This window comes from Wyeomyia smithii, chromosome 2 (genome assembly GCF_029784165.1).
Source record: "Wyeomyia smithii strain HCP4-BCI-WySm-NY-G18 chromosome 2, ASM2978416v1, whole genome shotgun sequence".
Taxonomy (NCBI): domain Eukaryota; kingdom Metazoa; phylum Arthropoda; class Insecta; order Diptera; family Culicidae; genus Wyeomyia; species Wyeomyia smithii.
The window spans coordinates 30,997,262-31,022,354 of record NC_073695.1 but is presented as its reverse complement, the minus strand read 5'-3'; the positions used below and the strand labels follow the sequence as shown (position 1 = coordinate 31,022,354).

Here is a 25,093-nt window from a genome sequence, read left to right as displayed (position 1 = left end):
TTTCGAGCCATTGGCATCCCTATACCGAGTAACAGTGAATGACAAGGGACTCATGTCTTGCGGCTCAAATTAATTTGTGCCCGCTGTCAGCAGTAATATAAATATGTATGAAAAGAGGCGGTGATATGCTATCTCGTTTACTCATATGTTGAATTGTTAGCCCTTGAAACATGGCACGATGCCATAGGGGTGGTTTTTATACGCGGATTTTTTTACGCGGACTTTTGAATTAACGAGTTTTTTTTTCACGCGGATTTTTGAATTACGGCGGATTTTTTAAGCGCTAATTCAAAAATTTTTTTCGCGAATTTTCCAATTAACGTGGGTTTGGAACCAGAAACATTTAAATTTTTATCTAGTTTAAGACTTAGTCCAAAAAATGCCCTTCGCCCTCCGAAAGATACGGATTGACCGTCGCCCTTTTTGCTGGTTTACTTTACGCGGATTTTTGGATTACAGCGTTTTTACGCGGATTTTTGAATTAAGGCGTTTTTACGCAGAATTTTGAATTAGCGCGGTTTTTTTACGCGGTTTTTCGAATTAATGCGGTTTTTCACGAGGTACGTAACACGCATTATAGCGTGTGTAATTCAACCGCTATTAATCTTTAACTATAAATTTTTGAATTAAAAAAAAACAAATTTCAAAGAATATGGTTGGACGAAAAAACCTCTATTGCTAAATTCATCGAATTAAAATAAGTTTCAAAGTATTTTGCACGTTCTGCACATTTAAATCTATAGAAAAGATGAAATGATCAACTTTCTGTTTTGTTCTTTGGTGGTAAATTTTTCGCTTTGACCTTTATTAAAAATCGTTCTCGATTTGTCGTTTTTGCCGAGATGCCAGGTCATTTTTCCAAATGTCTTCACGTTCCAATAAAAAATGTCTTCACATGTCTTCCAACCCGAACTGGCTCGTTCTTAGGACCGACCAAAGACTGAAAAAGTTACCGGCAAATCGAAAACTGTCGAGCAAAAAAAAAGGGTCACTACGTTTACGAAATGCGGGTCATATCACATACTTTTCTTATGTTTTCACATATTTTAGAATGTCTTCCATTTGTCTTCACAAACAAACTTGTCTTCACCGCAGGGTAAATGTCTTCCATTTGAAGACATGTCTTCCAATTTGGCATCGCTGGTTTTTGCTGTCATTCTCCTTCTTGCCTGCACGTCAAGAAGTTTGGGCAGTTTGGGTTTTTGGATGTTATCGGGTGTCGGGGAAGACTGAGGGAAATCAGTGGTTATTTTTATTTTGCAACTGCGTGTTTTCCTCCCCGTTACGCGTATCGCGCAAGTAGAGGATGAAAATTTCGATAAAAAGGTGGCAGAAAGTTTATAGTTTATGGTTTTAATTAAAGTGTGCATATTTACGAAGAAACTTTTCCTGTTTTATTTCGTGAATGATCGGCTGAGAAATTGTGCTGCAATTTTATGCCCAATCTAGTATTTATCGGTGGAGAATCAACAGTTGAGAGAAGCCTGCAAAATGTCGTACCGAATTCTTCGCAAGCTGCAGGGAAACGAGCTCGAGATTAAAGAGCAGATCGATGAGGTTTCAGATGGGGCCGATGCTGACTCGATAGAGACCAACAGCATCGGTAGTCAGAGTCGTAATAAGATCAATATCAATCGGTTTGATCTGGTGAGTTTGTAGTAATAGCAGCTTGTAGCTTAGTTTACATTTTTATTTTGTAACATGAAAAATGATTAATTTTTCTTTTGGATTAAGTTAAACCAACAGCAGTCACTTTCGGAAAGTGAAGTCAAGGAGGATGACAATGACGAAACTGAACGCGACGGAGCCGGCGGAACGCAAAATAGCAATCTTGTAGAGTCTAAGAAGAAGAAGAAAAAGAAGAAGAAGCGTACCGGCAAATACGTGGCTAGTTCGGCTCGGCGAAGCAGCGAAGACAACGCGGATGCTGAAGACGATTTCACGAAAACCGTCAAAGAGGTGGATAAATTGTTTGCTGATCGATATGGAAAATCTGAAAACAGTCCGGCTGCGGCAAACAACCTCAGTCATGCAGGTACAACAGGATCTGGGTCGACGAGAGCGCTACTGACGATCCAGCATAAGAACCTCAATCCGCAGTATGAAATGAAGCGGATGTTTGGAAGCAAAGTCGTGGCTGATCAACAGTGAGTTGTTTTTTTTTTGGTTTTAATTGTACGTAAGTGAAAACTTTTATTTCGCAGAAACAAAAGACGGAATAATCGCGGTACTCAGCGTATTTTGAAATCTACGTATTTGGTTAATCCCAAAGATAATTGGCCTCCGGTTGGTAAGTCGGGAATCTATATGAATTTGGTACAAGCTCCGGAGCAGCAAGCTGGCAGTACTGGGTTAAACAATTCAAGAGGAACGTCGGATAAAAGTATAATTTATTTCGCTTTCGAGCACAGTCCATCATATCGCCAAATTCAGCAAAAGTTTTTAAATGCAGTTGAAAGCATGGACTCGGATAACATTATCAAAATTATTAATCAGCATCCTTATCATGTGGATTCCTTGATTCAGCTGAGTGAGTTGTGCAAAATGTCCGAAGACCACGCCATGGCGTCAGAGTTGATCGAACATGCACTGCTCCCGTTAGAATCCTCGTTCCATACAATGTTTAGTTTGACTCAGGGAAACTGTCGATTGGATTATCGTCGTCAAGAGAATCGAGCCTTGTTCATCACACTGTTCAAGCACTCCCAGTATCTGGAATCCCGTGCATGCTCTCGAACCGCACTAGAGGTGGCCAAATTGATTCTGTCCTTCGATCCGATAAACGACCCTCTAGCGATCATTCTGATAATCGATTATTATGCGATTCGTGCCAAGCAGTATGAATGGCTAGTTCAGTTGTACGAGGAGTGGGAAGTGACGAATAATCTGTCACAGTTGCCAAACATGGCATACTCGTACGCGTTGGCACTGTTCCATCTGAAGCAGACGGAAGCGGCCGATCGTGCGTTGCAATACGCGTTGCTGATGTTCCCTGCGGTGCTGCGAATGCTGCTGGAAGAGCTCTCCATTCAGTCGGATTCGCGCGTCAACAGTCACAGCTATTTTGCGGCCTACTCTTACGATAAAGCTACCGTTGCCCTGCAACAGCTCATTTCAATGTACGTCTGCCGGTCGAAGCTGATCTGGAGAGATACCGAACTTTTACCGTGGTTGGAGCGGAACGTTGGCGTCGTACTGGATCGGGTGGATGCTAAGGATGAAGTTGTGGCCGAATATACCGCCAAGCGGAATCAGAGGTATAATTTAGTGCAAATGATAGTTTTTTTCCAATTTCAAATATCTCACAATGCCTACAGGTACATGAATCCACCTCGCGCAATATTGCGGCACATTGTATTGTCAGATTTCAAAGAGAAAGTACCTTTGGCACAATTTATAAAAAAAGAAACGGAGCCAGTTTTGATGTACGACCCACTGCCTCCACTGGATTCGATCAACATTTACAATAGGTTATTTTTCAATTCGGCCTTTTAGAAGTAAATGAACATAACGTTATTTGCGTTTTTCAGGCCCAGCATAAGTCCCACAACTCGTAACGTGATAAATGCATCACCATTCTCCATGTTTTTCCAATCGCTACTACCGAGTTTCAGTCTGCAGCAGCAACAGCAGCCAGGGCAGCTGCCAATCCGTAACCGAGAGCTAGGAGAAGGTCCTGCAGGTGCTCTAGCGGCAGCTGGAGCAGGTGGTGGCGAGGGCGCGATTGCAGGTCTTCAAGCGTACACGAACTCGCTCAATTCGATCGTCGATGCCATGCGGGACTTCTTGTCGGATATCCGCGTGCTAGAGCGACCGAACGATGCCGACGTGGATGATGACGAGAGCACGGATGAGAACGAGCAGAACAACTATCTGACGTAAATTGTTGTGTTGGCTAACTATAACTTTTATGTTTCTAGAGCTACTTTTTTTTTTCAAAATTTAGAAGCTAAAAAAGTGTACATGTGATTTCGAAATTTGATGAAGTCAAATTTTTAAAAAGCAGGATAAGTTTTTTCGCCCATTTATTTTGATATGAAATTATTGTTTGTTAGTTTTAGTCTCAGAAAGGATGATATATCATTGTTGATTTGGAACGCCATTAAATAACAGAAAAAAAACTAGGAAATCATTTTTTATAAACTAATATGTTTAAAAAAAAAAGGTTGAAATGTTAATTCTCTCTGCACATGAAAAAAAATCACCATTTGTCGATTCATGACCGGTAATGGTCAACACTACCGCTTATTATGTATAACCAATGGCTAAAAATATGTAATATGTAACATAATCAAGTCAGGTTCTGTGTATTGTGCACTGAAATGAGTTTAAGGATAAAATTTCCAAATTATATTAAAGAATATTAAAAAATCAAAAAAAATCAGAATAAAGCTTTTTCAAATGTTCATTGCATTACACGCGATCAAACAGTTTGGATCGTATTTATCAAAAAGGAAAAAAAATCAAATCAGTTGATGGTATATATATTTACATACTCTTCATGGCGAAATCAAGCAGCCACAAGTATATTGTCTGAACGTAAAAGTTATAAAAAAATATAGACGTTTTTTTTTAGCTTCATTAGTACTTGCTCCAGTATAGAACAAAGCATAATCCGTATTTACCAAAATGATTCAGCACACAGATGGTAATGTTTAATCTTTACCGAAAGATGGCAAAATAATCTTATCAATATTTTGAGATATAAGAACAATAAATTCAATCAATTCGTGAACGTTTCGTTTTTTTTTCTCTCTTTATCCCTCAAGCAATCTCCTATCTGATACAAATGTGTTTAAAAAGGTCTAGGTTTTCTCTTTTTCCGTCGAAAGACAAAAAAGAAGAAGCATTTCTCCTTTTAAATTGAACTTTATTATCTAATTCAAGTGTACACATCTGATCCACAGCTCTTCATTGATCAGCGATTGGCGAATTGTTCCACTTAAGGTAAGCTATAATGAAGTAGAAAAATTCTTCGTCCTATTTGTTTTGTTCGTCTGTAACTGGACTATAATAGCGTAGAATAAACATTTCAAATCACTCAACTAACAGACAAATAAAAAAGAACAGTGAAAAGTAGACAATTTCTAATGCTGTTACTATCGAAAATGCTATGATTGATGTTGCACGCTTCAAATGGAATTAGCTTTCGCTTTGACTGCACGCACAGCTTGTTTTGACACGCCAGTAAAAGACGAAAATGCATTTCAATCTATTTCGTATCGCTAGAACCGCGACAAATACACATAAATTTTAAAAATACAATGGAACAATAAACAAAATTCATGTTATAAATGCGAAACTGTTTCAATGCTGTTCACAATAATTTTCTTCAAGAGGAATGAACGTTTGTTCTCGTTTTGTTTGTTGCGCCAAAGATTCAACTCTAGCCGAATGTGTGAAAAGGGGCCATAGGGGCACGAGCAATATGAGGACGTTGGAGAAATCCTCAACCTCAGCAAAAGTTGATTTAAGTCCTAATATTGGTCGACACAGGGCTCATGGGCCCTCTGAAATTATAATAATAGTAATACTTATTTTTGATAACGGAATCAACAGCAACACAAATAAAAAGGATCCTAAATAAGAGTAGAATTTAAAAATATTTTTCAATCAAATAATATGATGTGTAGGAGTAAATTAGACGTATTATTTTATACCGCCGCTAAGGCCCTTTCGCATGACTGGCTAGAATCGCGTGTTTCATCCAATTCATCTTTTTCTTTTTTTTTTCTTTGTTTGAAACACTACAAGTGGTATTTGTAGTAGTAATATTAGCAGCCGTAGCTGGCACGAAAGTAGATTAATCCATAGAACTACGTCATGGTTCCGAATACTGGATTGTGACGGCAGATGCCAGGTCCATACTCTTCGTAGGCCGCTTTCGTGTGGCAAACCTGGTAGAATTCCGGCTGTGTTCCGAGAAATTTCAAACCGTTAATGTGAGATAATTAATTTGAACGTTTCGAATTGTACCCACCGTTGATGCCAGCATGCTTCCGCCGAACCAAACCGCGTATCTTTGCATGTGATGAGAGATAACCGAAACATCGATAGGTTTTGGCTAAAAATGTTTGATAAATTTACGTTCCCAATGAATAAATGCTGTTTAACCTACCTTTATACGTCCCTCACTTAGGTTTTCACTTATTCTTAAACGAGCGTCCACACTACGTTTAATGTCTCGTTGCAGCCGACGACCTGCCAAAGGCAAAAAAAAAACCAAAATGTATTCAAATTAAATCAACAACAACTGAGATCAAGCTAACCAAAATCCCTGAACATTGTCGATCCTCCACTGAGAACGATGTTGTTGTAAAGTGGCCTTCGCACATCGATGGGACAGTTCTGGATAACCGTATCGACTATCTCGGACAGTGGTGTCGTGAAATCCGGATTGGAGAACTCAGGGTGAAAGAAAATCTCCGGCCCCAGGAATCGCTCGTACCCGACATCGACGCCGAACGGTTGCTTCGTAATGGCGTTGATTCCCTCGTAGTGACGCATCCATTTCGCTGGCTCAGAATCGTATTTAGCAAATTCTTTGGCAATATCCGGACATATATAGCTGAACCGTTCCTTGATAGCCTTAGCAGTTTCCAGACTTTGTTCAGGTGGAATGCCGACCTCACGCTCTCGCAGCAGACTTTGGATGAACGAAGTAATGTTTCGACCAGCGATTGGGATGTGTTTAATACATGAACCAATAACGTATCCCTCGGCAACTGGGATAACGTGAGTCACACCATCACCACTGTCTACAACTATACCGGTCAGGGTGCGCTCCTCAACAGGACGCGAAGCCCAGCTGGCGGCCAGTGCTAGCACTGCCTGTACCGCAATGTACAAACCGGGAACGTTGAACGTCTCGAACATAATTTCCGCCGTGTACTCCCGATTCTCCGGGGTGTTAAGCGGTGGTTCCGTCAGCAGAAAATGGTGATCCTCAGGTTCGGCTCGCAGGTACTTAAAAATGCACTGCTCTAGGAATCGCTCCATAAGGTCCCAGTCCTCAACAAGGCCATGCCGAACAGGATACTGGAATTTATGTTAAAATATTATCCGATATAAGTTTACAAATTCTTTCTCATTGCACGATGAGCTAAAAGCTGTTGGTATCTTTGTGCTTGGATGACTCATACTCGTTCACAAACTAATCTTCTGTAACCTACCTTCACTGAGTATCCCGTTGCATCGAAGGCTTCATCCCCAATGAAGAAGTCCAAATCTTCGACCCCCTTTGTAACACGGCGGGCGCTTTGGTCACCAACTTTTGCCGTTTCCTTAATGGCAATCGCCGACGGAATAATGAATTGGGGCTCCTTGTTTGCTGCGAAACCAAGCTTCGTGTAGCTATAAAATACGAGAGTCACAATTATTGACAAGCATTACTGATAAGAAAATTATCAGATAAAAAAATTCATCGCAGAAGGATATGCTGCTGCCCTAGCATTCACCTCACAAGTCAATCGGTGAAGAAAAAAGTTCAACACTCACCCCGTTCCGACGTCGATAACGCAAGCTGGTAGCCTTCCGGACATTTTCAGCAATTTCCTAAGAGCACTCTTACTACACTGAATTGGACACGGGCAACAAACTGCGAATTACAGTTTTCACAGCAAACACAAACCAATTAAATGCTAATTTTGGTAAAAACTTTAACCACACCTTGGAATTCGATAAGAAATTTCCAAAATTTGTCACCGAACCGACCCGACGATGCAGTTTTCCAGCGCTCGCTGACAGGCGTTTGACAGGTGAACTGAAGCCGCCCGTCAAACGGTACAGTATGACTCCGATAGTTCAAATTGCGTGGACGATTCGAGCACTTTCTTGTTATCATATCGAGTTTGAATGTAGATTTTATTAGGTTTGTTTGAAATTTTATTTGATATACCCCAAGGATAAGTGAGAGTGAAAAGTTAATCCTGTAACCATTTCAAGTTAAATGGAATTTTTACTGGACTTTATCCTTATCTGTCAGGGGAACCGCGGATCATTAAGATGTTGGATACGCAGCAAATAAGATTTGACGACGATAGCATAGTCCTGATATACCTCGATGAGACGATGCGAAAGTCAAGAAGAGACAATCGATAGTGTTTACACATACATAAGACATACGTAACACTGGCGTTTTTTCTGGTATACGTTATCCTAGAGTGCCTGTAAATATATAGAGTGGCGACACTGTCAAAATTGGAATGAAAATTATCTGTCAGTGTCATTCCAATTGAGCAAACAACCTATTAAACACGTGTGGGAAAAAGAGAAAGGATTTTCAGTGTTATCAGCGTTACTTTGGATGACACGGCGCCACTCTAGTTATATATAGGCACTCTACGTTACCCCATAGTACTCCGTACCTCGTCCTGTCCAACTGCTCGACAAATAATGAACAAAATGAATTTTCTTTTTCTCCGCTTTATCGAGCTTCAAAGAAAATACCACTGCTCGACAAATAATAAAAAAAAAATGAATTTTCTTTTATTTGGCTTTATTGAGCCCCAAAGAAAAAAGTTATTTACAAAATCAATGCAGCATTTTTCGAGTAGGAACGAGACAAATGCAGGGCTGCGCGGGTGCACTGCCTTCAAAAACAACTCAAACAGTGATTTCATTCAGAGGGTGATACCACATACTTAAGACATACGTAATACTGGCGTTTTTTTCTGGTACACGTTGCCCCATAGTACTCCGTACCTCGCCCTGTCGAACTGCTCGATAAATAATGAACCAAATGAATTTTCTTTTTCTCGGCCTTATCGAACCCCAAAAAAAATCCCATAAGGAACTGTCAAAAAGTTATTTACAAAATCAATGCAGGGTTTTTCGAGTAGGAACGAGACAAATGCAGGGCTGCGCAGGTACACTGCCTTCAAAAACAACTCAAACAGTAATTTTATTCAGGGTGTGGTACCATTCAAGTAGTTCATTTTGTACCAACTTTTTTGGAAGATTTCTTCCTGAGTGTTACGTGTGTCTTATGTATGTGGTGATACTATTCGAGTAGTTCATTTTGTACCAATTATTTTGGAAGATTTCTTCCTGAGTGTTACGTATGTCTTATGTATGTGTATCTACTCATTTGGGAAGCGTATAAAAAAAATGAATAATTTTTGAGCGTTTTCGTTTTATTGTTTATTTAAAAGAATAGTTGATAAACAATAATTTTCAAAGTAATTTTATCTTGAAAAATTTATCTTTATATGTATACTACCAGTTTAATGTTCAGTCGGTTTGGAACCATGAAAGAGCAGAAAATTGGGTTGTTTAGCTACTCACGGATTTCTGATTTTTACATATCAGGTGAAAGAGTGTAATTTTCTGAGCAAAACGTGATTTTTAAAATTTCATATCATTTTCTTTCGATTTTTAAATGAAAAATAAAAATCGCTCCAAATCGCTACAATGACTGTTGGGAGAGTGCCTATATATAACTAGAGTGGCGCCGTGTCATCCAAAGTAACGCTGGTAACACAGGTAACACTGAACATCCTTTCCCTTTTCCCCACACGTGTTTAATAGGTTGTTTGCTCAATTGGAATGACACTGACAGATATTTTTTATTTCAATTTTGACAGTGTCGCCACTCTATATATTTACAGGCACTCCTAACTGTTGGTATATGGAAGAACTGTTATTGTAGCCCTTTCGTGAAGATTTCGAGCAGTTTTAATCCGTGATTTGAAAATTCAATGACAACGAAAGAAAATTTTTGAAAAGCTCGTTTTGCGTTTTGCAGCTCTTTCAGATGACCTAAAAACTGATAAAGCTAAACAATCCAATACGCAAAACCTGTGCAACATATCAACGAAAATTTTAGCTTGATAGCTTCAGTGGTCTTTTTGATAGTTTCAATCTTATGTGGATTCCCGAAAAAAATAACAATCAACACCTTAAAAGTTGTGGAAAAAGGCGGGTTTTTATGTATCTGACCAGCAATTTTCCACTCACAAGTCACTGACAATGCATTTCATGGTAAAATTATTGTCAGTGGTAGATTAAACAACAAAAAAGTAGAAGGTTATATCTGACACACAACCGCATTATTGACGTAGGACTACTCCGAGTAATCGTTCATTGACACACAACACAGTGAGCAAGAGGAAAGAAAACTAGAATTACCACATCTTTGATTTTTACATGCTCAAATCATTGATTTTAATTTCTTCACAGCTCTATTTTTATTAGGTTCATTGCAACGACATATCCAGCACAAAGCTTCTCCCTACCCTCACCCAGCGAATGACAATACTGGCTCGTTCTTGTCTTGTTAAAAAAATATAACTCTCCATTGAAAACGGTGGTGGCTCTGAAAAGGGCCGTTTAAATTTATGATGTGGCTCTGAAAAGTTAATTTAATTTTACTCAACGATGGGAATTTCGAGCCCAGTGAATGGACAGTGAATAATAACAGGTTCGTTTTGCTTCAGAAACGGTGCGCTAGCTTGTTTCAACCGGCAGCAATACTGTTGTAATGTAAGATCAAAATCGAATTTCATGGCTATTAGTGTTTTAAAATCGTTTCTGGGGGTTCTGACGAGCAGTGGCAAGCCGTCGTAAATCAAAACTTAAATTGAATTCATTTGTCCTGCCGCAGATTGCTTGAGATAATTTCTCATTGCGTGTGATTGCGGGAACATATGCAGCTAAGGAAATGAAAGAAAAATTAAACCAGGCGGAGCTTATCAGTTGCCAGTGTGCGAGTATAAAAGGAAAAGAACCGTCCGCGCGTTCAGTCATTTCGCATTTTGAGCTAGACCTGTGCGCGTCGCGGTCGCAGCATTTCTGTTTGCAGTTAGCGGACTCCCGATGTTCCTGTTTGGACAACTTTAACACGCAGTTTACAAACAGTCTTTCAAGACTTTAATTAAATTTATAAAGAAAGTTAATTCAATTTTACTCAACGATGGGAATTTCGAGCCCAGTGAATGGACAGTGAATAATAACAGGTTCGTTTTGCTTCAGAAACGGTGCGCCAGCTTGTTTCAACCGGCAGCAATACTGTTGTAATGCTAGACCAAAATCGAATTCCAAGGCGGTCGCAGCATTTCTGTTTGCAGTTAGCGGACTCCCGATGTTCCTGTTTGCACAACTTTAACACGCAGTTCACAAACAGTCTTTTTCAAGACTTTTATTAAATTTATAAAGAAAGTTAATTCAATTTTACTCAACGATGGGAATTTCGAGCCCAGTGAATGGACAGTGAATAATAACAGGTTCGTTTTGCTTCAGAAACGGTGCGCTAGCTTGTTTCAACCGGCAGCAATACTGTTGTAATGTAAGATCAAAATCGAATTTCATGGCTATTAGTGTTTTAAAATCGTTTCTGGGGGTTCTGACGAGCAGTGGCAAGCCGTCATAAATCAAAACTTAAATTGAATTCATTTGTCCCGCCGCAGATTGCTTGAGATAATTTCTCATTGCGTGTGATTGCGGGAACATATGCAGCTAAGGAAATGAAAGAAAAATTAAACCAGGCGGAGCTTATCAGTTGCCAGTGTGCGAGTATAAAAGGAAAAGAACCGTCCGCGCGTTCAGTCATTTCGCATTTTGAGCTAGACCTGTGCGCGTCGCGGTCGCAGCATTTCTGTTTGCAGTTAGCGGACTCCCGATGTTCCTGTTTGCACAACTTTAACACGCAGTTCACAAACAGTCTTTTTCAAGACTTTTATTAAATTTATAAAGAAAGTTAATTCAATTTTACTCAACGATGGGAATTTCGAGCCCAGTGAATGGACAGTGAATAATAACAGGTTCGTTTTGCTTCAGAAACGGTGCGCCAGCTTGTTTCAACCGGCAGCAATACTGTTGTAATGCTAGACCAAAATCGAATTCCAAGGCGGTCGCAGCATTTCTGTTTGCAGTTAGCGGACTCCCGATGTTCCTGTTTGCACAACTTTAACACGCAGTTCACAAACAGTCTTTTTCAAGACTTTTATTAAGTTTATAAAGAAAGTTAATTAAATTTTACTCAACGATGGGAATTTCGAGCCCAGTGAATGGACAGTGAATAATAACAGGTTCGTTTTGCTTCAGAAACGGTGCGCTAGCTTGTTTTAACGGGCAGCATTACTATTGTAATGTAAGACCAAAATCGAATTCCATGGCGGTCGCAGCATTTCTGTTTCCAGTTAGCGGACTCCCGATGTTCCTGTTTGCACAACTTTAACACGCAGTTCACAAACAGTCTTTTTCAAGACTTTTATTAAATTTATAAAGAAAGTTAATTCAATTTTATTTCAAGACTTTTATTAAATTTATAAAGAAAGTTAATTTAATTTTACTCAACGATGGGAATTTCGAGCCCAGTGAATGGACAGTGAATAATAACAGGTTCGTTTTGCTTCAGAAACGGTGCGCTAGCTTGTTTCAACCGGCAGCAATACTGTTGTAATGTAAGATCAAAATCGAATTTCATGGCTATTAGTGTTTTAAAATCGTTTCTGGGGGTTCTGACGAGCAGTGGCAAGCCGTCGTAAATCAAAACTTAAATTGAATTCATTTGTCCTGCCGCAGATTGCTTGAGATAATTTCTCATTGCGTGTGATTGCGGGTACATATGCAGCTAAGGAAATGAAAGAAAAATTAAACCGGGTGGACCTTATCAGTTGCCAGTGTGCGAGTATAAAAGGAAAAGAACCGTCCACGCGTTCAGTCATTTCGCATTTTGAGCTAGACCTGTGCGCGTCGCGGTCGCAGCATTTCTGTTTGGAGCTAGTGGAACGCTGGATGTTCCTGTTCGGATTAGACAACGAACTCTAATCATTTGACTGATTCTAGCGCTAACACTGGAGACGGAGAAAAATAGTTGTGATGAAAGTGATGGGCTGTCGAAAGGCTACTCTGCCGTTCCAATCATAGTAGTCCCATGTTCTACACAAAACTTATGCACGCTGGGACAACTATGCTTGGAAGGGCAGTACTTGTAGTAAACAAATTTGCTGCAGCGAAGGAATCTGCCGAAGCCCAGCACACAACTTTATCAAGCAGTTCAGAAACAGTCTTTTTCAAGACTTTTGAAAAATGTATAAGAATAGTTAATTCAATTTCATCCAACCAAGGATATTCATACTTTTTCGAAGCTGTATTTTAAATGGAATAGTTGTTTAAAATGTCCGAAAGCGTAACAAAAAATCAATCACGACGTGGCATTTCAAGAATCAATTTTACGTTTACATGCGCCATGGTTTGTGTCTACTCATGAAGTCTGTGCCAGGCATGCGCGCACGTGATTGGTTCATTGTAGGGGAAATTCGATCTTGAAAGTTTTCACTAATTTTCACTGTTGAACAATTAAGTAATAATGATCACTGAAGTATCACAAAAATGTCCATCATTTTATCAATCCAACGACATATTGATCATTGTAATCCATCATGTGGTTACACAAGTATTACCGTTTGAAATCTTTCATTCCGGCGTTACACCTTGGTTTCTAGTTTTCTCAGAATGTATCTCAATATAGTGCGGTTAGACGTAGTCCTACGTCAAAACGGTGTCAAAACGGGTAAAACACGGTAATGAGAAAAGCCGCTTACAGCTCACAGTAAAAATACCACGTTTTTAATGCTTGTAATAAAAACCATTTTCACTATTCTTACCGCAAAATACATCGTATTTTTTCGGTTATATTAAGACCATTGCACACGAAAAATAACCTCACTTTTCTGACACTTCCCACGGGTTTGTTTGCAAGGTGTTCTATTCACTTTTTATGTGATCGGAGTGAAAATGAATGATACGAGTATGAAAAAGATGGGAAAACTCTCCGCCTATGCGAATTCGTTACTGTGATCTTTTGGTTTATTCTTGAAAACGCAATTTTCAACAAGAAACTTCCGCTTTTCTATTCGAGCCGAAAATTTTTCTATGTAAACAAACCCGCGATAACTGTCAAATCTCTTTCTTCGTCTTGTTTTGTGACGTCATCGTGCAATGATCTATACTTCGAATGTGTTCGACGTTGGAAATTACTTCGTGATCGGCTCAGGAGTCTGTCTAATGTTTCGAGCAGTTGTGTGTTCGTCGTTTGACGTTTCGATGATGATGCGCAGTGCTGATCCAATGAGCATAAAAGAGAGGTGAGGAGGAGAGTGAATTTTTCTAGTATTAGTAAATGCTTCAAATGTAAACAACTAGACGAACTCAATGGGAAAGCCAAATAGCTACGTCACTATTTGGCATCAACTATGGGTGGAGGGGGGCGAGCAGAGGAACAAGTGCAAGTGTTAGTAAGTTTCCTCCTCACCTCTCTTTTATACTCATTGGTGCTGATCCTCCTCACCTCTCCTTTATGCTCATTGGTGCTGATCAATGACTGCTGAATGATTACTTTACTGCTTGCTGGTTAGTCTGTGTGCATAGGAGCGACTAAATAATTAGATTTTACGTGTTTCAAGCTGCGAACAAGAAAAAAAACCTACGATAAAATTGTTGTCTAGTGGATGGTGGTTTATCTGTTCTTATCACATAATATGATGTTGATTCAGTTAGCGTTATTCTAGTGTAAATATAATTTGCCTTTTTGAAGTCGGTGGTGCAAAGAAGCCTTTGCAATAACAAAGAATCGCGAAATTCCTTTTCCATTGCGCGAGTTCTTCAGTACAGTACAAGTAGTAATTGGTAAATCACATCGATTGTAGCCTTCGTTTGGGTATTTGCTCATAACAGCTGGTGAATCTAAAGGGAAATCTATCGGCATTGTGTTGTGAGCAGTGGAGTATTTCAAAAGTGGGAGTAGGGTCGTGGATTGAACGACATTAAACGTATTCAGGAAAGCAATTCGTCACCCATCTTTCAGCAATTGAGAACGGAGGAAAGGTACGTAGATAACTTCGATGAATCATTGTTTCACTGATATAGTGGTCCGATTGATCGCGTCAAAATTATTACTTGTGATTCTTGAGCAAATTTTATATCGTTCAGGTTCAAGGACATTGTCAAGCCATTGTTCTGGTGATTTCCGTCTAATTAGATTAAATGCCTTCTGGTAAAAACAAGTAAAAACATATGCTTTTCTGTTTTGTTTTAGATGAGTTATTCTTCGTTCGAAAATAATGGAAGCGGAACTGGTACAGTCACCAGTGAAGCCGATTTTCAAAAGTTAGCTCAGACCATCGCCACTAGCATCCAAAAGATCCTCCAAAATGGTGAGTCACTTATATCTCACAAACAGAAAGATCTTATCCTCTACTTCTTCACTGCTTTGCAGTTTCTTCTATGCAGCGAATGGTTAATCAATTTGGTACGGCGCAAGATTCACCGGAGCTTAAACAGCAGCTGTAAGCACTGCATCTTGCAAGAATCCTTCACAATACTAACTTCAAACTCCTATATTTTTCTAGCCATCAGATTCGAACCTATACCCAAAGGTTGATTACCGATACCACTAATCTACTGAACGATTTGGTTAACTGCAAGGAGCGCCACCTGAAAATTCAGCGAGATCGACTAGTGGACGAGTTCACGGCAGCTTTGACGGCATTCCAGTCGGTTCAGCGGAAAACCGTTGATCTGGAAAAGAATGCAGTTCGGCAGGCTAGGGGAGCACATGTTGTGCTCAGCAAACCGCCCGGATCGAATAATTCCAGCATGGGAAGCTATAACAATTCATCGATGTTTGAAGATAATTTTGTGACTGGCCAGCGAGGCCAGGCTCAGGAACAACTGCAGGAGGAGATTGATCTGCAGGCATTGGAAAACCAGGAGCGGACCATCCGAGAGTTAGAGGTTTGCCACATAACCCACAAAACATTGGCGATTTAGACGATTAAAACTGTTTGGTTTTCAGGACAATATTCTCAGTGTTAACGAGATCTACAAGAAGTTGGGCGCCCTGGTGCATGAACAGGGCCATCAAGTGGACTCAATCGAAGCTTCCGTCGAACATACGAGTGTCTATGTAGCCCAGGGTGTGCAGGAGTTGAGAAAAGCTAGCAATTATCAGGTAACTGTTGTAGGCTAGGACTGTATGACGTTGTCATCTTGATTATAAACGGTTAAATGCGTGCTTTGAACATTTTTCGTACTACTCTAGCATTACAAATAATGTTGGTGTTAATCAAATTTATGTTGGCCTCGAACATATACTGTTTAGATATTTTTAAAGATTCTGTACCAGATAAAATTTTGCCAGTGTCCATGAAAAAAAAAAAACTGCAATTTAACTCACAAGCCCGTTTATTCTAGTTGTAAACTTTCGGAAGATCAGCCAACCACCGCGGCTCTACTTTTGCCAAAATACTGAAAAATTTCGACCTCGTTGTCCTTAAAGACGGTTTCACGACATTCGTTCGTGGACAAACCGAAACAGCGATCAATGTATCTGCCGTCAGCTCTTTCATTGTTAGCAAGTTCATGTAAAAAATGTTGGAAGACCCGGCAGGTAGCGATCATACTTCAAACATCGTCTCTATGAGAAACAATATAAACATATCGTCGCCCTATGGTTCAGCTTACAAAAGACGGTCCATTGGTAAACATGGAGAAATTGGAGAAGCGCATTCTTATAGCGGCCAATTCTATCCCTAAATCAACTCCACACCCTGGTAGACAATCGCTTCATTGGTGGTCTTCCGATACAAAAGTAGCAGTGAAAGCCAGAAGGAAGGCGCTTTGAGCTGCCAAACGACTTCCCGTTGGTTGGATGGCGTCATTGAGCTATATCGAGTTAGACGAAACGAATGCCGCCAGATCAGTAGATCAGCAAAACAAATAGCTGGAACGATTTCTTAGAAAGCATTAACGCTAGTCAATCGGCATGCGATATATGGAGTAAAATGCTCTTAACAGTAAAGGGAAAGACGTTCGCTAGATGATATCACACGTGATCTCATAATTGTCGCTGACACACTTCATCTCTCAACAGCCATCGACAGATACGACAATGATTTCAAACGACGAAACCATGTTACCACACTATCGTCGAATGACATTATCATCCCGAAAGATAATCCTGCCTAGCTATCAACGCTCCTTTTCGCGTGGAGGAACTTGACCTCACCCTGAGTCGCTGTAAAAGGAACTCCGCCGGCTCTGACAACCTTGGCTACCTCATATTCAAATATCTCCTAGTCGAACTTAAACTAGCGTTCCTGAACCTTCTAAATAGTTGACCTGGAACCACAGCCTAGTAGTCCCTATCACTAAACAACCTCTATTAACCTCTAACCTCTATTTCAAGCAACTATCGTCCTATCTCGTTGACGTTCTGTGCCAGTAAAATAGAACGAATGGTCAACCGTAGCCTGACTAAACACATTGAGGACAGCAATCCTAGACCACCACCAACACACTTTTCGTCTCTGGATTTGGCAAAAGCATAAAATCGCGCGTGAGCTACATGTGAGCTACAAAAATTCAAGCCGCCGTATCAGCTGCTACTAAAATGGTATTTAAGGCCGGCTTCGTTCTATCAGCGGAAAAAAGTGTGATGTCCCATCTATGCAGATCTCCTCATCACCCACTACTAAAGGCTGTTACTTTAAACGCAATCTGCCTGTGTCAAACTTGGCATCCTACCCTTCCAATATCAATTCAGGAAATATTAAACTGCAGAACCCTAAGGTATTTAGAGAAAACCTATGGAAAGGTCTTTGACCAGCACGGATACATTCCAGGGAGAATAAACAACGAATTTGATGAAATTCACATCGGAATGTATAACGAATATGGAGAGAAAAGCGCTAGTTGATGCAATTTATACAGACCCGAAGGTAGCATTCAATGAAATTGACCATCAAATACTGCTACACAAGTTATCTCGGCTTGGAATTTTTACTTAATTAATGTCCTGGTTGGAATCATACTTACCGGATCATGAACTTCGGGTAAGGATTGATGGGTGAGTATCACGGCCATTTACAAACAAGTCCGGTGTCCCACAAGGTAGCAATATTGGACAGCTACTATTTATCCTATTCTTCGATGATGCTGCTTTGATTCTGGACTTTGATGTATGCTGACGATTTAAAGCTTTATGCTGTTATACAAACGCAGGAGGATTGTTGGCGTTCACAAACCTGTCTAAGTTTGTTTGCTAATTGGTGCCATAGAAACAAATCGATTGCTAGCGTGGAAAAATGTCAGGTTACTTCGTTCCGTCGTATTATAAGCCTTGGTGCTACATTCCGTACCGGAACTCGACCTTCTATTTATTATACACAGACTTCGCAGCCAACTGTTAAGTGTACAGGACAATTGCGGGGCTAAGCGCTACGATCCTACTGACACAAACCTACGACGACTGGCTTGTTAGGCCAGCATCGTACCTCGAGATCAGCTGGGAAATTTCCGTCGTATCATATTGACGGCATTATGCTTACTAGAGTTACCGAAGTGACTGACTTAGGCATCCTGTTGGACTCAAAATGACGTTTGATTTGCATCGTTCAGGATTGATATCTAAAGCAACAAGACAATTGAGTTTTGTATCCAGGGTGGCTAAAGACTTTTCCGACCAGCATTGCTGGAAAGCATTGTATTGTGAAATTGTACAACCAATTTTAGAAAATACTTGTATTGAAGGAACCCATACCAGCTTACATGGAACGGATTCAAAAACGGTTTATTCGATTGGCACTACAGAACTTACTCTGGAGAAACCCCAATAACTTACCTTCGTATCCTGATAGATACCAAATGCTGGGCTCAGACACTCTGGAAGGCGAAGGAAAATGCAACAATGTTTGTTCATCGCTAAGCTATTAAATGGAGAATCAGATGCCCCTGGACTACTCCGAATGTTAAATGTTCGCATCCCGAATAGAAATCTCCGAAACGCAACAGTACGGCAACCTGTTTTTTAGCGTACATTGTTTGGAAATATTATTATATTCGTTGCTCTACTGCTGTTAGACACGGCAGAATGAATAGACTCGAAACTGTGATTAGTTATTTATTTTTTATTTATTAAGACTATTTATTGTCAGATGGATTACTAAAATATAAATACAAATACAAATTTGTGCTTAAAGAATTAATCCATGTACCATGTAAATCATGGAAAAAAACACGGTACACGGAGGCAAGAACCTATTCAAAGTATTACACGTTGGTGACATTTTTAGCATTCAGTATGCAAAACTTCTGCTTTTTGTAACAAAAGAAGGTCGTTTATTTTTTGAAAAAGATAATTTGGTTGAAATTAACCCAAATAGCCCAGGGGTATTAACAATAAACCATTTTTATTGTAAACGTGTATCTCGATTTTTCTCTAGTGGAATCGTAAAAAAAGCGTAAATATTGGAAATATAAAGTAAAAACCGTTTGAAATAATGTATGAAAAATGTAATTGTCATATCTTAAAAAAGTTTATTAGACATTACGAAGTTGATTTTCCGTTCGTTAAAATTCATCTTGTAAGTCATGTTCATTGTCCCAACGCATCTGAAGGATCATAATTGATTATAAAATAGTTCTTTTTCAAGAATACTGTCTACTTTTTTATCAAAGCGGCTCCAGTAAATTTCAAAACCATCCTTGAGAACTCAAATTTCGAGGAAGTGAAATTTCACGGGCCTTGTTATTGTTGACTTTGGTATCTAATAGTGATAATTTTGTTTAGCTGCATCAATTTCACCGAACAAATAGCTGAGAACATGATTGAAGCACCCAATTCTTGCACTAAGGTTCAATGAACCGCCGCACTTCTTGGTGCTAAATCTAAATCCATTCAATTTAGTTGTTTATTTCATTGTTTCATTTTCGTTCTCTCGCGTTTCGTTCCAGAACAAAGCCCGCAAGAAGAAATTGATTCTGGCACTGATAGCGGCGGCTATCGTGGCAGTTATCATTCTGCTTATCATTATACGAAACTAGGCCGGAATCTGGAAGCAGAATCTGTGTGAAGACGCCATACTTACGACGGGAGAACCGAACGTGTAAGTGTCGACGAAAATTTTATATATGTTCGCGTCAGAGAAGATCTGTGTAATTTTCTGCTTTCCTCTATAGTGAACAATTGTTTCTATGGTATGAAGATTTTTTTTCTCATAGCACTGGAAGATTTAAATTCTTTTCGATAACGATATTGACCTACTAAAATGTATAGTAAGTAGTGAAAGAACTGTGGATTGGCGGAGCCGTCCTGGGGAAAAACGTGATATAAATGTGTTGCTGCAAACCGTGCACTGCTGCAAGCACATTTAGCAGACTAATGTTATTGGTGCAAAATAAAAAGAAATACAGAAGTAGCTTACTTACAGCAATTTTTAAGTTTATTGCACCACACCGTGTGCTTATCGGGCAAATTGTTTGAGCATTCTGCCACAAACGTCGGCCGTTTACATTTATTTATAAACACTTACCAAAACATTCTTTGATAACATTATGAAACATGTAGTTATATACCCCCTTATTCCCTTGTTCGGCTAGGTATGTATATTGCAAATAGTACACATATGTAACGGAAAAAATAATTAATGAACGTTTACCGCTAGAAGATTATATGAATAAAAACTGTCACCTCAGAGGCTACCAACTAAAACAGAACGCGATCCGAAATTCATTATGTGAGTTTATAACCACAAAGGAATTTAAGCGAGTGGGAGAGCAATCCGAACCCACTTGAGCCACAAATAGTTTGTTTATATCGCGTTTGATTTTGTATATTTTTCTACAAATCATTTTCTCATAACAATCCCGCTCTGGCGCGGTCATCGGTATCATTCATGCTTTCGAGTCATTCATCCGGTTGGCCAGTCCGTCAGTTACTGAGTCGAGTTTCGAAACATATGTGCAATGGGCCACGAGTGTAAACATGTGCAACCGTCCGCATGTATGGCGGGCACAGCAGCAGCATAAGAAGGCTCCGTACGTACGCGACCTCCGAGTGGTTTGTGATGGCAATGTATACAGAGCAATAAAAATCTGGTGGGTATCATTTAGTTAATAAAAACCCTTTTTGCTGAAGTGATTTCCCTGTGGGAATCGATCATCGATGTTGTTGATGTAAACAGGCAAAGTACAGCTACGCTTTCCGGGTATGACTGTGTAGAGTTCCTTAAAAAACGATTTGGGTGGCCAAAATTTGAGAAATGTTCTGATCGGGTTGTGTTTTGATTTCAATATGCCATCGATACAATTAGCTGTCTTCGAAGTACTATAAACATGTATCCTTTTTTACATAGTTAAGGTTTCATAAAACTAAAAACAATGTTTTTTTTTCATGGACACAAAGCAACGACAAACGGATCCACTCAAGAGATGCAGACCTGTGTCTCGTGAACAGCAACCAGTTACCGGCTAGACCAAACACCCGAGGCGTACAGCTATCGCACCACACAAATTAAAATGCTATCAAGTAAATATTTACCGTGCCATAAAACTTAACCACAAAGAGGTTTTGAAAAGGGGCAACGCAGCGAACGTACGCAACCGATTGTTCCCCGGAGGGGGTCATTATTCCGTCGTATTGCATCGGGAGATTCCGCGAGCAAATTATCTGACGGGTAAGCGGACACAGTCCTGCTTCGTCATTCAACCAGCCAGTCAGCTAGAATTGGCAGGGTTAATTGATTTTAAACAGATGCGGACACCGATGCGATAGGTGGCGTTGGTGCGCGAAGAAATGGACAGCAGACGAGAGTGCTTTTGCCCCATCCGAATCATCCAGCTTACCCGCGCTGAAAGTCGCCTCCTCCAACTGGCACCCAGTGGATCGGCAGATTGTTTGTTTGTTTTGGAGTGTTTCGCCAGACTGTTGGACGCGTTTTATTTCCTCCTTCCATGTGGTTTGTTGAGTTGACCGTTTCCGAAACAAAACCCATTTACAGTTTTCTTCGCGGTAGGTGTGGGGAGCGATTTTCAAATTTCGAAATTGAAGTATTGATGGGGATTATTTTCTATAAGCTTATAACGTTTTTTTTTAAATTTAGAAGTTGAAAAAAAACCTTACAAACCTACCGAAAGTACGCCGCCCCAATGTCGAATAAACAGTTTCATTAATCATAAAGCAGGCCATGAAGTACAAGTGTTGCGTCTATGTTCGTGTAGTGTTTATGGAACAAGTCTGTATCAAAATATTTGTTGAAAAAATATCAATATTTATTTGTTTTAAGCCTAAGCTCGGATCGCGCGTTTGGTTTTCAAAAATAACAATATTAATAGGCAAGTATGCTTCTTCGTCGTTCTGTGTCGAAAACTCCGTTTGTATACTTCGTCCGTGTGTTAGGGTTATCGTCCTAATTCCCGTCACAATAAGCAAAATGATTTTTTTGTTGAGTTAAGCTACTCTTCTCCTAAATTTTCATCATTGTGAAACTCCAGTTCATTTTTAGCTTTACAGAAGAAAAAAAAACATTCGTGGTTTTCGTTCGATTGCCATCTGCATGCTGTTGTCACACACCATTTATTCGGATATTACCAGGGTGTAATTGAAAGGATTGAGTAATTCTAGAAATCATGGTTTCTATCCCATTCAAGGTATTTAAATAATGAAATAACTATTAAGTTAATCATCATTCATATTCCTAAAAACGTATAAAATAAAAGAGTATGTTCATGATTACCTTGGTAGCTCGCGATTATTAAAATATGCAGGAGGGCTTGGTTATTAAAAACTCGTGCTGTGACTGTGTATTTCTAAGTTTTACTTGCTAAAAATATTTTTTTTTTAGCAACTGTTAATGAGAAGGGTTGTTTCCTTTCCACCGAGAATCTGGGGTGGCATTGTGCAGCTCGATTCGAACGATTTTCGCTATTTTCGAGTACGTCACATACTGCCAGTTTTGCTTTGAGCTCAAAAGGAGCTGTAATTGTCATTTGTCCTTTGGCTCATCTAACCCGCTAAGTCGAAAAAAAAAAAATACGAAAAACGAAACATAACGCCCACCAGCGATCATTTAGTTCTGTTCGAGTTACTCGAAACGAAATGCGCAATGTCACCCCTGGATTAAGGTTATATATTGAGCAATCTGAATGAATTGGCTGTAAGTTCAGAAGTTAGACTAAGTTTCTGAGAAAAATGTCATGAAAAGATAACAGTTATCTTCTGAGTTATCACTTACTTGTTTGTCCGAAGCCATTTTTGGTGGATATCTTTTTCATACAAGATATGATTTCGTTTTTAGTCTTTATGTCAAACACAGTTAAAATTATGTTTTTCTAATAGGTATTTTAAGTAGACATTTGTCTCATCTGCAATTTTATTTAAGAGCTTTCGCTTTTCATTCTTATAGAGCAATTCGATTATAGAACATTCTTCAAAACTCGACACAGCAGACTTCATGTCGCCACACCGGCCAAAAAGGGAATGAATCGCTAAATTAAATTCCCAATGAATTTTCTTTTCTCCACACTCACCGTCTGTCATTTTTTTTTGCTGATCCACGCCAAAAAGCGTTATTAGAAATAACAACTTAAAGAAATGAAGAGCATCCTATCACAATATTTTCTTTCACTTACAAGTGGTCGCCCCTTACAAAAATAGACTCGCAGGGCACAAAGAACCCAATGTAGTGCAGGGAAAGTACCATCGGAGATGATTTCTCATTAGTCAGCTTCCGACGGTTAGCTGGACATCCTGCACTGGTATGAAGCCTGAATTAATTTTGCTCCTTCATTGTCCTGCACAGAAAGTTCAGTTATTCAGTATCTATCCAGCAGATAGATAGCAATGAGAGGAAATTCTTCTGGGTTTCTTGTTTTGCTAGCCAACTAAGCTTCCCTTGAACCTGGACCGTCACGAACATGTAGCTATGCTGCTGTGGGTGGTTGGTATTAAACGTTCCGATTGAGTCATTACCATATTTTCACCTTTCACCCGTACGGTGATGTGTGGATTTTTCACTTTCTCTCTCTCTCGCTCTTTCTCTTGATCCTGAAATCCATCCATCCCACAGTGCGTGTATAAACAAATCACACGCATATTTTGTCGAGTCAATGTTTTTCTTTCATTTTCCCACCTGACGCATTCGAGCGATCGAGAGAGAATAAATCGTCATAGAAAAGGGGAAAATGTGGATGCGAGATAACGAAGTGAAGGTGTTTGAAAGTTATTTGAGCCTGATGGTGATCATTTTTTCAGTTTTGAATAATTTTTATGCCTCTATCACCGAGAACAGCATGAAAAATAATCAATACAGTTGTTTCGCTATTCCACAGCAACCCAAAGTTTCCCTATAAATTGGTGAAATTAAAAAGTTCTGCAAATACTATTAATCCTCGCAATCATGTACGCTTTTTTGTCCACTTTTTACCACCATGCGCTGACCACGACAGTGTAGCAGCTAAAAAGATTTGGAAGTTAATTCCTTGAGCTGCTGGCTGACTGAAAGAAGATAAAAAGAATTAACTTCTACAGCCTGTCAGGTTGACTGGTAGGCGAATGTCCTAATCCCAATTACGGGCTATCGTATGGGATTTTCTTAGCCCTTTCTCACAAACGGTGGCCACAATCGCCAGAACAGAAGGCAATGACTGAGACAATGATGTGTAATTTTTCCTCCCTATGACGAGAATAAAAGTTGCCTCAAGTGTTTACACAAGAATTTCCATTTATGAAAAGAAAACAGTACCCGTAAGAAATGTGTGCTGAAAGAAAGCGCTAATGAATAACGTGCGGGAAGCAATGATGGACACTTGAAAGGTACCAAGAATAACAGAAGGTAAAATTGATGTCACCTTCCGATTCATGGAAAGTGACAATTGCTGGGTCGCTCTGGAATTTCAATGAACCTATTAAATAAGGCTTCGGGCACCTTGAACATTTATAAAATTTAAAAGTATAAAATCACATTTTTCTTTCGTTATACTTTTAAAGGATTTAACTAGATATTGATAGCTGTCTTATTTCTTAGTTTGTGTAAAATTTTATTATGAACAAACCCTAGAGCATTTCTTGTTTTTTTTTTAGTTTTGATTAGGTATAACTTCGATGATAAGTTTGTTGGAAAGGCGAATTCGAAAATTGACTTGTTTTTGCAGATAGCGTCATAATTTAAAAACTACGAACCCGAGAAAAATACCGATTGAGAATAATTTTATTAATTTTCTATTAAACACTGGCTGTATCCGGCAAACGTTGTATTACCTCAAACGAAATTTTGTGTTATCAATAATAAATGTTGATACTTTTGAAATACCCATA

The 25,093-nt window shown here is 39.4% G+C and overlaps 3 protein-coding genes across 4 annotated transcripts; 2 read left to right on the top strand and 1 right to left on the bottom strand.

Moving 5' to 3' along the window:
* Positions 1-1,194: 1,194 nt before the first annotated feature.
* Positions 1,195-4,735, top strand: LOC129722712 (transcription factor 25). Its single transcript, XM_055676396.1, has 5 exons — positions 1,195-1,647; positions 1,735-2,147; positions 2,205-3,257; positions 3,318-3,470; positions 3,531-4,735. The coding sequence occupies exons 1-5, from the start codon at positions 1,492-1,494 to the stop codon at positions 3,880-3,882; spliced, it is 2,127 nt and encodes a 708-aa protein (XP_055532371.1). The 5' UTR covers positions 1,195-1,491; the 3' UTR covers positions 3,883-4,735.
* Positions 4,736-4,849: 114 nt separating this feature from the next.
* On the bottom strand, positions 4,850-7,747 carry LOC129722713 (actin-related protein 3). The gene is made up of 6 exons (XM_055676397.1): positions 7,498-7,747; positions 7,173-7,353; positions 6,270-7,038; positions 6,119-6,201; positions 5,981-6,064; positions 4,850-5,912 (listed from the first exon to the last, which is right to left on the bottom strand). The coding sequence occupies exons 1-6, from the start codon at positions 7,539-7,541 to the stop codon at positions 5,817-5,819; spliced, it is 1,257 nt and encodes a 418-aa protein (XP_055532372.1). The 5' UTR covers positions 7,542-7,747; the 3' UTR covers positions 4,850-5,816.
* Positions 7,748-14,327: 6,580 nt separating this feature from the next.
* LOC129723255 (syntaxin-7) lies at positions 14,328-20,474 on the top strand. Of its 2 annotated transcripts, XR_008727737.1 has the most exons (7): positions 14,328-14,826; positions 15,038-15,155; positions 15,218-15,287; positions 15,351-15,735; positions 15,797-15,952; positions 19,735-19,886; positions 19,960-20,474. XR_008727737.1 is itself a non-coding variant. In XM_055677359.1 (6 exons), exons 2-6 carry the CDS (start codon positions 15,038-15,040, stop codon positions 19,822-19,824), a joined length of 819 nt encoding a protein of 272 aa, XP_055533334.1. In that variant the 5' UTR covers positions 14,328-14,826; the 3' UTR covers positions 19,825-20,474. The 2 variants fall into 2 exon arrangements, 1 of the variants encoding a protein (XP_055533334.1); XM_055677359.1 differs by having other exon boundaries at positions 19,735-20,474.
* The last annotated feature ends 4,619 nt before the right edge of the window (positions 20,475-25,093 follow it).

Excerpts from the sequence above, each read along its gene's own strand:
- LOC129722712 (XM_055676396.1), top strand. The coding sequence starts at position 1,492 with ATGTCGTACCGAATTCTTCGCAAGCTGCAGGGAAACGAGCTCGAGATT. Across the intron at positions 1,648-1,734 it reads ATATCAATCGGTTTGATCTG|TTAAACCAACAGCAGTCACT; the intron begins GTGAGTTTGTAG and ends TTTTGGATTAAG. Across the intron at positions 3,471-3,530 it reads TCGATCAACATTTACAATAG|GCCCAGCATAAGTCCCACAA; the intron begins GTTATTTTTCAA and ends TGCGTTTTTCAG.
- LOC129722713 (XM_055676397.1), bottom strand. The coding sequence starts at position 7,541 with ATGTCCGGAAGGCTACCAGCTTGCGTTATCGACGTCGGAACGGG. Across the intron at positions 7,039-7,172 it reads CAACGGGATACTCAGTGAAG|TATCCTGTTCGGCATGGCCT; the intron begins GTAGGTTACAGA and ends CATAAATTCCAG. Across the intron at positions 6,065-6,118 it reads TAAGTGAGGGACGTATAAAG|CCAAAACCTATCGATGTTTC; the intron begins GTAGGTTAAACA and ends AAACATTTTTAG.
- LOC129723255 (XM_055677359.1), top strand. The coding sequence starts at position 15,038 with ATGAGTTATTCTTCGTTCGAAAATAATGGAAGCGGAACTGGTACAGTC. Across the intron at positions 15,156-15,217 it reads CCAAAAGATCCTCCAAAATG|TTTCTTCTATGCAGCGAATG; the intron begins GTGAGTCACTTA and ends ACTGCTTTGCAG. Across the intron at positions 15,953-19,734 it reads GAAAAGCTAGCAATTATCAG|AACAAAGCCCGCAAGAAGAA; the intron begins GTAACTGTTGTA and ends GTTTCGTTCCAG.